The 14588-nt window shown below is 51.3% G+C and overlaps 1 protein-coding gene and 1 long non-coding RNA gene across 2 annotated transcripts; one reads left to right on the top strand and one right to left on the bottom strand.

Moving 5' to 3' along the window:
• The first annotated feature begins 3866 nt into the window (after positions 1-3866).
• On the top strand, positions 3867-5158 carry DIRAS3 (DIRAS family GTPase 3). Its single transcript, XM_048313547.1, has 2 exons — positions 3867-4111; positions 4264-5158. The coding sequence occupies exon 2, from the start codon at positions 4349-4351 to the stop codon at positions 4943-4945; it is 597 nt and encodes a 198-aa protein (XP_048169504.1). The 5' UTR covers positions 3867-4111; positions 4264-4348; the 3' UTR covers positions 4946-5158.
• A 4080-nt stretch (positions 5159-9238) lies between these two features.
• LOC125330318 lies at positions 9239-14579 on the bottom strand. Its single transcript, XR_007205457.1, has 3 exons — positions 14520-14579; positions 12922-13063; positions 9239-9844 (listed from the first exon to the last, which is right to left on the bottom strand). It is a non-coding gene; the product is annotated as an uncharacterized LOC125330318 (long non-coding RNA).
• Between the last annotated feature and the right edge of the window lie 9 nt (positions 14580-14588).

Raw genomic sequence — 14588 nt, 5'->3', positions numbered from 1 at the left:
GCAGTGGGAAGCCATTCCCCCTTGTCCTGTCCTTCCAGACCCTCATCCAAAGTCCCTCTCCAGCCCTCCTGGAGCCCCTTTAATTATGGGAAGGGGCTCTTAAGGTCTCCCTGGAGCCTTCTCTTCTCCAGCCTGAACAACTCCAGCTGTAGGGTTTTCCTTCCTGTCCCTGCTTGCCAGCCCTGGAGTTGTCACCTTTGTGTGTTGGCCATCACCCCACTGCAGTGTTGCTTTGGGCATCATCCTCCATCGGCTGCCGTATTTCAGGGTGCTGCTGCCCGCTGCTTGGAGCCTGCTCTCCCCATGTTGTCTTGCTGTCTATGATCCAGGGTAAATAAATTTAAAAAAAAAATTTTGGTCTCTCCTCCCAGGGAACAAGTGACAGGACAACAGGAAACAGCCTCAGGTTGTGCCGGGGAGGTTTAGAGTGGATATTTGGGAAAATTTTTTCATGGAAGCAGTTGTCCAGTCCTGGCACAGCTGCCCAGGGCAGGGGTGAGTCCCCATCCCTGGAGAGATTTAAGAGCCGTGTGGATGTGGCACTTGGGGACACGGGTCAGTGGTGGCCTTGGCAGTGCTGGGGGAATGATTGGACTCGGTGGTTCTGAGAGGGCTTTTCCAACCTAAATGCCATAATTCTTTGACTCACACTTAGGGAGTAGTGGAAATTTTGATGAAAACAGATGAAATTCAGTATCAAGAGCCTGAAGCCCCCTTGCAGGAGCAACTGCCCTGATAAAACAGCACCTGAGAGAGGGTCTGGGTGGGAGCGGCTTTAGGCAGAGCCCTAAAAAGAGTCCCCGTTCCCGCTGCAGCCTGTGCTGGCTCCAGCCAGGCCACAGGCAGGGCAGCTCTTTGGGACCTAATGAGTGTCAAAAGAGCGAATAAATGAGATTTCAGTGCCTGTAGAGCCGCCAACCCCTCCCACACGCTCCTTTCCCGGGCGCGTCCTGCCCTGGCAGGGCTCTGCTGCCACCTGCTGCCACCAGAACCCGGCTCCCGGCTGGACTGAACGCGAACCAGCGATCCCTCGCCAATAAGATGTGGATTTGGAAATGCTGATGTGTAGAAGCTCCCATTGCCTGCAAGGTGCTGCCCCTGGAGCTTTGTGTGTTCGTGTCGCCGCGCAGGGACACAGTGAGAACAGGCAGGAATGGGAAAAGCCACCTGTGACTGTCAGCACTGGCTGGGGAGAGGGAGGTGCTGGACTTCGTTTCTTGTCCTCTTTAAACCCGCTCCCGGCAGCCCCCAAACAATTCGTATGCTGTGGGACACTGAAACACATCCCCTCTCCCACCACAAATCCCGTAGCCCAAGGCCGTTTTCTGGGATTTTGTTAGGATGCCGGTGAATGGCTGTGTAGCTGGGGACAGAATGGCAGGAGATGGAGCTGCGGGAGACAAGCACCGGTTCTGGTTACAATGACTGCCACCTGCTCTCGACGACGGGACAGCGTCAGTGCACTTTGATTGGGGTAAAATAAGCAATAAGCAGCAACAGATTTATTTTTGGAAGGTTTTGATCTGTGGTGGGCACATGGACGTGTCACGGGTCTGCTTCCCACTTAGCACCTGACACCACGCTGTGCAAGAGCTCTTAGAGTTCTTCCCTTGTCAGAGCCTATTATAGGAAATCAATCCCAGCTTTGGGCTTTAGAGCTGGAGGTTTAAATAAAACACCTCTTAGAAAGAACCACTGGAAGGCTTGGAAAATATCTGAAAATGGGATAACTGCCTTTGAGCAAAAGTGGCTAGCACAGAGAGCGAATTAGCTGCACATTCCTAGCCAGCATTTCATTGTGGCTAATAAATACCTCATAAACACCAGAAACGATGGTTTAGAAATACCCCATAAACACTAGAAATGACGGTTTGTAAATCTGCTCTGAAAATCCCCATCAATGATGGGATTCAAAGTGAATGGCTTGCTACAGGCAAATCATCCTGCCTGGAGAGACAGGAACCATAAAAGCACATGTAAGATGAGCAGGAATTTTTTCCAGCAAAGGGAAGGTGAGGGGTGATCCCTGACCCCGTGTTGACCCCACTAATGTTGATTAGTGGCCTTTCAGAATTCTGCTTTATTCCCCTATTTTCATTATTATCAATATGAATTCAGACAGGAACTTTCAAAGCATCTCACTAGAAATGGGCACCTTACTGGCTTTAGAGAGGCTGTTTCTTTTTAAGGTCTCGGGTTTAGTTCCCTTTGCATGGGGATGGATTTGGTTCAAGTTCTATCCCAGGTATTTTGGCCTCATGTCAAGATTGAAATTCCTCTGTGTTTTTTGTGTTAGACAAAACAAACAAACAAACAAACAACAACAACAACAAAATCCACAGCATAGATCTAAAGAGATACTTTTTGTTGGTCTGGGATAGGAGCATTGTAAGGCTGATAGAAGTGGATTTAAAATAGGAGAATACCACAGAGTCAGGAATGCAACAAGGATCAGAAAAATAAGAAATGATAACCCGGAAAACCACAAATGGTTTGGGAAGAACGAGCTTGGGGAAGGACTGGAAAGCGTTTCCTCCACAAGTGCTGATTTCAGCACAATTACTAATTGCTTTTATGAGTTTCTTCCTCATCTTGGGAGTTCTGACAGATGTCCCTGTGGTCTGTAAATCCTGCATCATTCCCTGTGCCTGCTATCAGTGGTTCATCGTCCTTCTCAAGCTTTGTTAACCTCCCCCAGGTCTGAGAGCAGAGAAACACGTCCAGCCCTAACCTTAACAATTCTACCAACAATTCATTTGGTTTTTTTAACACATGGGCATCACTTAGAGCTTGTTGGCTGCTGTTTCACAGATTCAATATCACTTCTTGTTGATTAGGCTTGAAAGCATACAAAGATCAAACATCAAAGAAACCTTTCTTACGGAAATTTTACATATTCCACATTTTGCAACGTGACCAGGCTGTAGATGACCCACAAAAAGAAACACTTCATAAATTGCATTAATTTCCAACCGATCCCCTCAGGGGCCGACAGCCATTTTGGGCGTGAGGGCGGGCGGTGCCTGGGCGGGAACGCGCGGGCGGGAAGGGGCGGGAAGGGGCCGTGAGGGCAGAGCCGAGCCCGGGGCGGGAAGGGGCGGGAAGGGGCCGTGAGGGCAGAGCCGAGCCCGGGACGGGAACCCATGGGCGGGAAGGGGCCGTGAGGGCAGAGCCGAGCCCGGGGCGGGAACCCATGGGCGGGAAGGGGCCGTGAGGGCAGAGCCGAGCCCACGGTGGAGGCCGGGACGGAGCGGGGCGAGGAGGAGCCACCCCGGAGGGGGAAGAGCGGGGGACACACGGCCGCATGCTCCTGTCAGGCACCAGGTGGTGCGAGCTCCGGTGTCACCGCGTGAGGGCGTGTGGAGGGACGGCGTTGGGGGACATTCCTAATAAACGAGGAGAAATACTTGTGATTGTGACACACAGCTACTCTATTTCATCCGCCGGTGTGAGGGAGAAAAACCAAAGAGTAGAATCACAGAATATCTGGAGTTGGAAGGGATTACATGGATAAAGTCCTGGGTGGACCTTGCTGGCCATGGCCCCAGGGCTCGGTGGCTTCCCCGGGGAGGGCTGAGAAGCTGCTCAGGGCATCCCTGCTCCGCTTAATGGCGGGGGGGGGGGGGGGGGGGGCAGTGAGGGGGGGTGAAAACCTGACCCGGATTTGAAGTTTTTAAATTAATTAAGCCCTAAATTAAGCTGGGAGATGCGCAGGGTGGAAGAGAGACGGCAGAGCCCGGCAGTGCCTGGGGGTCTGCGGCGCGGGGCGGTGAGGGAGGGCGAGACTCGCCTTTGTGCGCGGAGTGAGGGATGGAGCAGCAGAACTCGGCTGCAGCGGCTTTAATTCAGGCGGCTGTGTTGATTATTTATTTATTTTCACGGGGAGGTTGAGGGGAAGGCTGGATTTACGGCGGCACGGAGCCTCCCCTCCCGCGGCGCTCCCGGCGAGGGTGGTACCGCTTCCCGGGGGCTGGAACACGCCTTCCCGGGGGCTGGAGCGCGGCTTTCCCGGGGCTGAAGCACGGCTTCCCTAGAGCTGGAATACCTCTTCCCTGCGGCTGCCAGGCGATTTCAGCCCCGTTCCGCTGCTCGGTGGAGCTGATGGCTGCAGGTGAATTCTTATTCTCTTCTCGTAGCGCGAAACGTGCACGGGATGCATGGCTGGGGTAGGGGAGGGTAGTGATTTATTTCAAGGGAAAAGGATGGGAGTGATTTATTAAATGCTGATTTCAATAACGCACCTTTCCCCCTCCGTCTCCACAGCCCACCTCTGCATAGGGGTGTGTAAACTTGCTGGAACTCGGGTTTTTTGGGTGAAAACCTCCCCTCGCGTCGCGGCGCAGCGAACATGCCTGAGCAGAGCAATGATTACAGGGTGGTGGTGTTCGGAGCAGCGGGGGTCGGCAAAAGCTCCCTGGTCCTGCGCTTTGTAAGGGGCACTTTCAGGGAAACCTATATCCCCACCATCGAGGATACGTACCGGCAGGTGATCAGCTGTGACAAGAGCATCTGCACCCTGCAGATCACGGACACCACGGGCAGCCATCAGTTCCCTGCCATGCAGCGGCTGTCCATATCCAAAGGGCATGCCTTCATCTTGGTGTACTCCGTCACCAGCAGGCAATCCATGGAAGATCTTCACCCCATCTTCGATGAGATTTGTCAGATTAAAGGCGACATCCAGAAAATCCCGATAATGTTGGTGGGGAACAAAAGCGACGACACGCAGAGGGAGCTGGATGCCAGCGAGGGGCAAGCGCTGGCCAGCAAGTGGAAATGTGCCTTCATGGAGACGTCAGCCAAAATGAACTACAACGTGCAGGAGCTCTTCCAGGAGCTCTTGAATCTGGAACAGAGGAGAACTATCAGTCTCCAGGTGGATGGAAAGAAATCCAAACAGCAGAAAAAGAAAGATAAACTGCAAGGCAAATGCTCTGTTATGTGATTACCTTTGGCTGGACTCGCTGCACGGCACAGCCAGAGCGTGGACTCCCACAGAAAATACATTTCTGCTGGAGATTTGGGAGGAATCCACGCCTTGCAGGGTTGTTGCTTTGCTCTAAAATCCCCACTGGGTAATTGTATGTGTTGTTTTTAAGGAGGATGGCTTCTGCATGTTTATTTTTTTAAACCAATAAATGTTCCATGTTAGCAATTACCTATGACTAGAAGTTTTTAATGTAAGAAGTTTTCCAGAGGAAAAAAATGTCTGTCAGAACAAACCTCTCTATTCCTGCGTGTATGTGCCAGTTTTTAAATATCTCCAGCCTGTTAACTCAGAGAAAATCATCTATAATGTGTAGAGTGAAATTGTTTTCAGGAATCTATTGACCAGAGCAAATCCCTGACAAAGTGAGGCACTTGCACTAAAAATGACCATGTGTGTAGCTCTGGGTGCCTAAATTTTTGATTGACAGACTGGCTTGCCCACCAAAGCTGCAGTTTTTGCATGGCAGAAGTGAAGATTTCCTGTGTGCTGTGCACGTCCTGAGACTTGTGCAGTTCTGGGGGTGACTACAGCTGTATCTGCATAAAATCAGTCTGTCTTTCCTCCTTTGCTCCGACTCCCTCTGTTCACTCAGGCAGGAGATTCCATGTGCTCTCACTCCCAATCCAGGAGCGATCCTTGGTGTCCTTGAGCAGGAGCTGCCTCCTGATGAAGGTAACCAGGAGTTGTAAGTGCCCATTGATAGAAGCTGGTTATCTTTTCCTTGCCCAACCATCACCCTGGTTTTGCTGTCTGAAGCTCCTTTTCCCAGCCTTCCTGGAATTCTACTAGATACTCGTTTTCCCCCCTCCATCCAAGTTACCCAGGTTTTAGTTGAGACCTGGAACGACTCAGTTCAGGTAACACTGCCCTGGGGAAGGAGCATCTACACAAAGCAACCCCCCCTCTGATGAGAACTTTTAGCAGATGCTTCCCATGAATGAAAGGACTGGAGGTTTTTAAAAGCTGTGTGGAGGTGACATTTGGGGATGTGGGTCAGTGATGGCCTTGACAGTGCTGGGGAACAGTTGAACTCCTAGAGGGCTTTTCCAAGCTAAATAATTCCATGATTCTGTCTCCTGTTTTGGTGTGTCTTAGCCCAAGCAGAAGACTGTAAGACCTCAGTGTTGCACTGTGGGTTTGATTTTTACACAGCAACATGGTCTTGACACATGAGACACGGGAGGAGAGGAATTGCTGCTTTTTATAGCACTTTTCCAGTGAAGTGATTTCATTGTTGAAGGTGAACACGATGTGGAACAGGAGGTGAGGGAGGCTTTCAGGCTCTTACTGTGAAAGTATTTGTGTCAAGTATGACCTGAGGGGAGCCTGCAAGAAATATGGGGGCCTGGAGAGCCAGGACAAAGGGGAATGGCTTCCACTGCCAGAGGGCGGAGATGGATGGGATATTGGGAAGGAATTGTTCCCTGGGAGGGTGGGCAGGCCCTGGCACAGGGTGCCCAGAGCAGCTGGGGCTGCCCCTGGATCCCTGGCAGTGCCCAAGGCCAGGCTGGACATTGGGGCTTGGAGCAGCCTGGGACAGTGGGAGGTGTCCCTGCCCATGGCAGGGGTGGCACTGGGTGGGTTTTAAGTTCCCTCCCAACCCAAACCAGGCTGGGTTTCAATGGAAGGTGCTAAAGAACGGCCTTTTCTCCCAAATGTTTTTGTTCATGTTGCAGACTAATACACAAAGCCATGAAGTTTGTATCCACGTGAATGTATGACATTTTATCAACTCTTGGCACCTGGTGCTCCCTTGTCTCCCGTGCTGTCCTTGAGCTGCTGTTCCAGTCTCCTTAGGCTGTCCCTACACACACATGGGATCTGTTGGCTCTCTGTGTGCCAGGGGAGTTTGCCCCAGTTTCAGCTGGAGCCCTCACACCATTTACTTCATCAGAAAGATATATTCCTTATGATTTCAGAAACCCAGCTTCTGCAGGAGAGTTTGGAACTGTCCAAAACGTTACACTCAGTTGCCAAAATCAGCACAGAGGCTCTGCTCCTGATTTTCCTTATTGGAGAAGGGACCCCAAGCTCCCAGTACTCGACCTGCAGTGCTGGCTGGTGTCATCCCCTGTGTGTGACCTCTCCTAGGGCAGTCAGGGGGCTGTGGAAGCAGCCCTGATAGCTTTGCTTGGACATAAGTCTTCCTTTCTCCTCTCTTTGTGCATGGATTTTCTCTCTCTGTTCTCTCATGTCCAAGCAGTTACACAAAGCTTCTCGTGGGTTGTTTGGTTATTATTACAAAAACTATTTCGGTTCCATTGCAGCCTTTGAAACCCCTCGAAGACATTTTCTGTCTAAGCCTTTTTAAAATGTCAGGAGACCTAATAATGTCTCTACAACTCCCACTGCCTTCATGGAGATGCCTGTGCAAAGGATCTGCAATTACTCACACAGCCAGGATGTTCTGGAATGTGTCATTATCGATGCTGTGTGTTCCCTGTGCGGGGTGTGGAGGTCTCCGAGGGCTGGGATCTGTCAGAGCAACAATCCATAGGAACAAAACAGGCTCAGACATTCCTGCACCCAGGAGAATTCCTGAGGGAGCTGGGAAAGGGGCTCAGGCTGGAGCAAAGGAGGCTCAGGGGGGACCTTGTGGCTCTGCACAAGTCCCTGACAGGAGGGGGCAGCCGGGGGGGTCGGGCTCTGCTGGCAGGGAACAGGGACAGGAGGAGAGGGAACGGCCTCAGGCTGGGCTGGGGAGGGGCAGGGTGGATATTGAGGAAAATTTCTTAATGGAGAAGGTTGTCCAGCCCTGGTGCAGGCTCTCCAGGGCAGGAGTGGAATCCCCATCCATGCAGGGATTTCAAAGCCATGTAGTTGTGGCACCTGGGGACATGGGTCAGTGGTGGCCTTGGCAGTGCTGGGGCAAAGATTCAGCTGGATCATCTTAGTGGACTTTTCCAACCTAAACAATTCCATGGTTCAAAGCTTCCTTTGGTTGCCATGAGACCAGGACTGTGTGGCAATGGAGAGTCTGGGGTGCTCCTGGGGGTGTCCCAGCTTAGAAACCCAAACCAGATGGGGAACAAGTGACAGCTGCTGTGTCTGCCTTTCATGCTCTGTAAATAATCTGTGTCTTGGGCGTGCAGCTCAACTGTACTGAAAATTAAAACTGTGTTAATAAATAAATTATATAATTGGCTGCTTCCATATAAGCTGAACTAACCTGGTTTGTGTGTGTACAATCTATCGTTCTTATAGGAAGGGAAATTAATTTCATTGGAGTGGATGCTGTGTTTTGTAGTGAGGGTATATGTTGGAAGGAAATGCCTTTTTTGAGTAAGTGCAGTTTAAAAAAGTAACAGACCTGTAGTTTTCCAGTCAATCATTTGATGAAGGACATTCAGGTGAAACCATCCATCACGTTCTGCTGTCTGATGGAGCTGGCCTGGCCTTACCTGCTGTTTCCAGCAGTGCTTTTCCAGGAGCTGGTAACAACATGTTTTTTATGGAGCTATTCATGAATCCTGTAAACCCTCCAGCTTGGAGACATGCCCTGACACACTGTCCATGTCTGGAGAGCAGGATGGGAGCTCACTAATAATACTCAAATTGGTTGTTTTATTCCCTTTTTCGTTTCATTCAACCCCAGAACTTGCCAGTTTTCTGGAAGGCTCTTCACGAGGTCAGATGTGGTGAGGCAAGGTCATGGAAGATGCTGACACAACTTGTTGAGTTGCTTTTAATGCCTCCATAATGTCTTTTCGGGATCACGAGTTGAACACAGTTGTCTCTGAAAATTCCCTTTGGGATACACTGAAGGAATCCCAAGACCTGCTGGTTCCCAGGTGGCTGGCGAAGGCTGAGACTGTGGGGGCAGCGAGTGACTTCAAACTGAATCACAGAATCATGGAATCATTCAGGTTGGAAAAGCCCTCTAAGATCATGAAGTCCAACCTGTGCCCAACCCCCACCTGGCCATCCAGCCCAGAGCACTGAGTGCCACATGTAGCCCTTCCTTGGATGGGGACTCCACCACCTCCCTGGGCAGCCCATTGCAATGTCCAGCCTGACCACCCTTTCCACGAAGAAATTCTTTTCCTCTCTGCAATGCTGAATTTCAAGCATTTCTCAATTAATACTCAATATTTCCATACAACACTCACTGACAAGGGACCGCTTGAGGCAGTTCCCTTCCCGAGTCCGACCGACAAAATCAGTGTCAAGAGAAAACACTGGGGAGGAGAATCACGAACAGCTCTTCTTGCAAGTGAAAAATATGAGCAGTAGCTGGAGTGTCCACCCACACATGTATTTTAAAAACAAGCAGACAGAATATTGCTGTATTCCAGTTCCTCTTCCCAGAGCAAGGCAGGCTCATGATTAATGGAACAAACAGCGCAGAATAATAAGCAATATTGCTTTATATGCAGGGTCCGTAGCCACGAGGTACCCGGTGCACTCCAGAAGAGTAAAAGCTTGTCTTAATCATCGCCTGCCTCCTCTGCAGTGTCTGTGGCGTAAATTAGGGACATCAAAAGCTTTGGGAACTAATGAAAATGCTAAAGAGGCTCCAAACCAACAGCAGCGTAGCAGCCTCCTGCTTAACGGCATTGCTTCGTGCCAGGCTAGACCTGCCGCTCCTAATTGTTTCCTTTTTTCCCACTTCGGGGGAAAATGATGATATATAAAATCCTATTAGACTGGAATACATTTAATAATGCAAAAAGGATGGAGGAGCAGAGGAAGGAGGGGAACCCAGCATTGCCGGGTTGAGTTGGGTTTGTTCACAGTCCCATGGTGGTGGAGCTGAACCTCACTGGCACAGCTGGGCACTGGAACAGGGTCTGACTTGGGCTGCTGCCTCCATCCCATTTGGTGCTCTTTGTCCTCTTCACACTTCCAGCAAGTCTGAAAATTAGAGGGGAAAGGAATGATTGTGTTTTCCTGGCTTAGCACAGAACCAGAGTCTCCCAACTCAACCATCCCAACTGTTCCTCCTGTTGCCCTCAGCCCTTATCCAGGTGGGAAGGGGGGTGTGGGGTCCCACCACAGCCCATCACTTCTTGGCAGCCTGTGCTGAGAACTTGCTCCAAGCCCTGAGCAGAGGGCAAACGCAGCTGATCTGCTGTGATAGGGGCTTTTCACAAGGGGGATTTGATTTAAACTGCAGGGCAGTTTGAAGGGAAGGTTTAGATGGAATATTGGGAAGAAATTTTTTCCCTGTGCGGGTGGTGAGGCCCTGGCACAGGGTGCCCAGAGCAGCTGTGGCTGCCCTATCCCTGGAAGTGTCCAAGGCCAGGTTGGATGGGGCTTGGAGCAGCCTGGGGTAGTGGAAGATGTCCCTGCTTGTGACTCCAGCTAAAGGGACACCGTTTTCCTACACCTGGATATAGTTGCCCACAGGTACCTCCTCCAAAGCAGGCAGAGCACTGCTCTGAAGCCTCTGACATGGAGAGCAGCAGGGAGCTTTCCTTTCATATCTCAGTGATGCATTTGTGCCTTTCAGACTAAAAATATCTAAGGATGGAGAGATGAAAACTTGTCTCTCCTACGTTATGGTTTTCCTTTGTTCCCACAACTTGTCTTCCAACCCCTGCATCCCATTATCTGCCTCAGGCTGCCCGTGGGTGAAGGATGAGCAGCTCACACCCAGGCAGTGAAAATCCCTCCTTGGAGGGAAAAATCCATCCATCACATGGAGTCCTTGGATCAAGACCAAGGTCTCATCTGGGATGGGAGTGATGAAAAGGCTTCTTCTGCCAGTGCTGGCTGCCCACATCCTGCTGCCCACATCCTCCTGACTGCTTGGAGCATCCCTGGAGCAGGGATGGAGCAGATCCCAGCCTGCACTCACATTCAGCCCTGTACAGGTCCATATGGACCTGCTGGGATTGATAAGGAGGTGAGGGAATAACTGAATATACTCCTTGTGCCCCTGAGGAGAGCACAACTGAGTTGCAGCACACAGGTCTGACCCTGGGCAGTCCTGATGTGCCATTTCAACAACATAAAGCCCAAAAATAGGGAAGAAAATTAATAAATAAGGGAATGTTCATGCTCAGATTGTTTCAGCCATTTCTGCTGTCAGATGCTTTACCAGCTGTCCAAGCTGGAACTAGGGGAGAGAGGCTGGTTTTGTGATTATCTGGAAAGATGAGCCAATGAAATATGGCTCAAAAATGGGAAATATTTCTATGAACTGTAAGAAATTACTCATTCCCACAGGCGTAATTCCAGGCATTGATTCATTTGGTTAATTTTTAGTGGAAAAATAAGTCTTTACACCCAAGAAAGAGGATGCTGAAGCGTGGTTGGTGTTTGTCATGTGGAACACAAGGAAATTTGGTGCTTAATAATTGTTGTTGCATTAATTATTGCTCAAAACAGCCTTAGCAAGGCTCTTCCCGGGGGTGTCCAGCATGGACACCCAAAACAGGATTGTTTATCACACGTGCTCCTTTTGGACAGCTTTTCCAGGGAAGGCTGGGTCCAGCAGCCCAGGGATGGGCATTTAAGTGAGACACTCCTTCGTGGAAGAAATACATGATAAAGAGTAAGGGAAAATAAGCATTGGTGGGGTTCAGATCATATTCCTGGGGGCTGGCTCCCTCCTGACAAGGGTGGGAAAAGCCAAGGGAGCCTGGGCTCCCATTCCTTCTCCGATGATCCTGCAGGGAGGAAATGTTGATGTAGCAGGGATGGAGATGAGAGAGCAGGAACTGCTCCTGGCCAGGCCCACGGTGACAGGCACAGGCTGTGGCCCTGCAGAGAGGAGCAATGAGGGATGGCTGTCCTGGAAATCACATTGTGCTGTCTCCTGCACCTCCGGTTCTCCCACGCGGAATTTGATTACTCTTCTGCTCCAGAGGAAGCCTTCCTTGGCTGCTGGCTGTGCACAGCTGTCTGCTTTGTTTATCAAGTCCCTTTCTGTGACTGTCACTCTGGACTCCATGCCCAGGGATAGTCCCAGGATTGCTGGGAGCACCTCTTTCCTAAAAGACAGGACAACGACCTCCACCCCACACCAGCACATAACTGGGAATGAGCCCCTGCCTGATCCCAGTGAATTTCAGGATCATTTTCCTGTGCATTTCTGGTTAAGTACAAGCTCAGTGAAGCCACCAAGCCAAAATTCCCATTCTGCAAAGGTCCTGGGAAAACCAAGTCAAAATTGTTCTGCACAGATCCTGGGGGAAAATCACTACATTTTGAGGGGGAACATGGTATAATTTTGACTATTTTGTCCAAGAATTGGACTTTTCTGCTCTGCCTGCTCCTGCCTGGCTCCTGTCAGGATCACTGGGGCTGGAGTGATGTGGCTCATTTTCTCCAGCGTCAGAGATTTCCATGATCCATCTGGGAAAGCCCCCCGAGCTCATTCAGTGAATCCCCCACCTCCCTGGAAAGGGATACAGAGCATCCAAGGTGGGAAGGAGCAGCAGTGTCAAACAGGCAGAAGAAATCTGGCTTTGCTTTCTCCGGCCAAAGTGCACCCTGAGAGCAGAGCTGCTGCAAAACCTCCCAGGCTGTGCATTGCAGGCAGCCCTTGGCTGAACTCTGAACCTCGTTATGCAGGAAATAAAGAGAGCTCACGGAGATAAATAGTGCTGGGGGACAGGATTCCACCCTGGATACTGCTCCGAGTCCTGCTCCGAGTCCCTCCCAGTGCCTCACCTCCAGACTGGTTTGAGTTGGAAGGGATCTCAAAGCCCATCCAGTGCCACCCCTGCCATGGCAGGGACACCTTCCACTGTCCCAGGCTGCTCCAAGCCCCAGTGTCCAGCCTGGCCTTGGGCACTGCCAGGGATCCAGGGGCAGCCCCAGCTGCTCTGGGCACCCTGTGCCAGGGCCTCATAGGGAAGAATTCCTTCCCAATGTCTAAGAGTGAGTGCCCTGATCTAGACTACTACTACACACTAATAATAATACCAGTACTAATAATTAACATTTACATATATATTTGTGTTTGTAGGAGAAAGGGAAACCTGTGCTTGTATCACTGGGATCTGCAGAATTCAGTCCTGCCTTCAGAAATAGGTGAAGCATCCACTGGGTGAATGTCTGGGGTGGAACAAAAGGAAGGGAAAACAAGAGCTCTCCTCCTGATGAGTCTTTACCCAGCCCCTGCTGAAAAGGAGAATAAATGTTTAATAGAGAAAACACAAAGTTCAAACCAGTGTGCCCTCCCAGTGTGTCCATTGCATGTCCCAGTGCTCCCAGTATGCTCAGCACAAGCCCCAGTGCACCCAGTGTGTCCAGTTCATGCCCCACTGTGCCCTCCCGGTGTGTCCATTGCATGTCCCAGTGCTCCCAGTATGCTCAGCACAAGCCCCAGTGCACCGAGTGTGTCCAGTTCATGCCCCACTGTGCCCTCCCGGTGTGTTCAGCGTGTGCCCCGCGGCAAACGCTGGGGTGGGACGGGAGCCGCAGCAAAGCTCCTGGGAATCCCAGACAAGCTCCAGGGAACCCCGACGAGCTCCTGCTTGGGTCGGCTCTCTCGGGAGTGCTGCACTGTGAGGCCACAGGTAGTTAATTAACGCTGGTTAATTAAGCTCCCGGTCAGGGCTGAATGGTGGGAAGCTGCTGCTTTAGCCCACGAGAGGGCAACGCTTCCCGCCTGGCTGGTGGCCACACTTGGGAAAACTGGATTTCTGTGTTTTTAATTCAGAATCGAATGAGGAATTCCTTGCCTTTGAACAGTTTTCCAAAAGGTTTTGTTTGGGTTTTTTTCATTGGGGCATAATGCAAGACAACATCCGCCTGTGCTCCCAGCTGGAATCGCAATAAAGAGGAGCCGAGCAGACTGATGATCCCATCTCCTCTCCCATAAAAGCTGCCTGCGGAGACAGCCTGGAGCCGGGAGAGCCTGGCTGTGCCAGGGACAGGACAACAGGACAACAACCTGCCCGTGCTGGCATTGGGCAAAACCGTGGAAAAGAGCAAGGAGAGGTTTTCCTCAGGTGAGGTGCTCCCAGAGCAGGGATGCTCCATGGGGACACACTCGGGGCACAGGTGTTGTTGGTAATGAGCACAGCTTTCATTTCCCAGTTTTCATGGAATTTCATAGAATTCTAGACCGGTTTGAGTTGGGAGGGACCTTAAAGCCCATCCCATTCCAAGCCTTTCCCTAGGCAGGGACACCTTCCACTACCCCAGGCTGCTCCAAGCCCCGAGCAACCTTGTCTCGGGCACTTCCAGGCACGGGGCAGCCACAGTTTCCCTGGACAATCTGCGCCAGGGCCTCCCCACCCTCATTTTCCAACCCTTCTCCCTCCTGCGGGAACCCGCATTTCAATGTTAATCCACACCCTCCCCTGCCTCTGGAGACAAATGAATTCCCAAGCGATCCCAGGATCAAAGCCCCACAAGCACAGGCACGCCAGGCTCGTTCGGGCAGCAGACAAGCCTTCGCAAATACCAGATCCGCCCCTCCCTGGCGACTGCCAAACTCCGAAAATTCCCAGGACAGCCACGCTCCATCCCGCCGCATCCTCTACCCGCCATCCCAACCCCTCGGGGCCACGCTTTTCTCACTCAAACACCAGGGGCACGCCTCAACCCACCCCCCCGCCACAGGACGAACCGGGTTTGGCTGCGGAATTCCGCATGGATTTGGGATACAAGACGCGCCAACTTGGCCACGCCCACAACC

Source organism: Corvus hawaiiensis, chromosome 9, assembly GCF_020740725.1.
Source record: "Corvus hawaiiensis isolate bCorHaw1 chromosome 9, bCorHaw1.pri.cur, whole genome shotgun sequence".
Taxonomy (NCBI): domain Eukaryota; kingdom Metazoa; phylum Chordata; class Aves; order Passeriformes; family Corvidae; genus Corvus; species Corvus hawaiiensis.
Note: the sequence above shows the minus strand (reverse complement) of the source record. Positions and strands in the feature narration are given on the sequence as shown.

What these genes read in the sequence shown, in the direction of transcription:
- DIRAS3 (XM_048313547.1), top strand. Translation starts at nt 4,349, where the DNA reads ATGCCTGAGCAGAGCAATGATTACAGGGTGGTGGTGTTCGGAGCAGCG.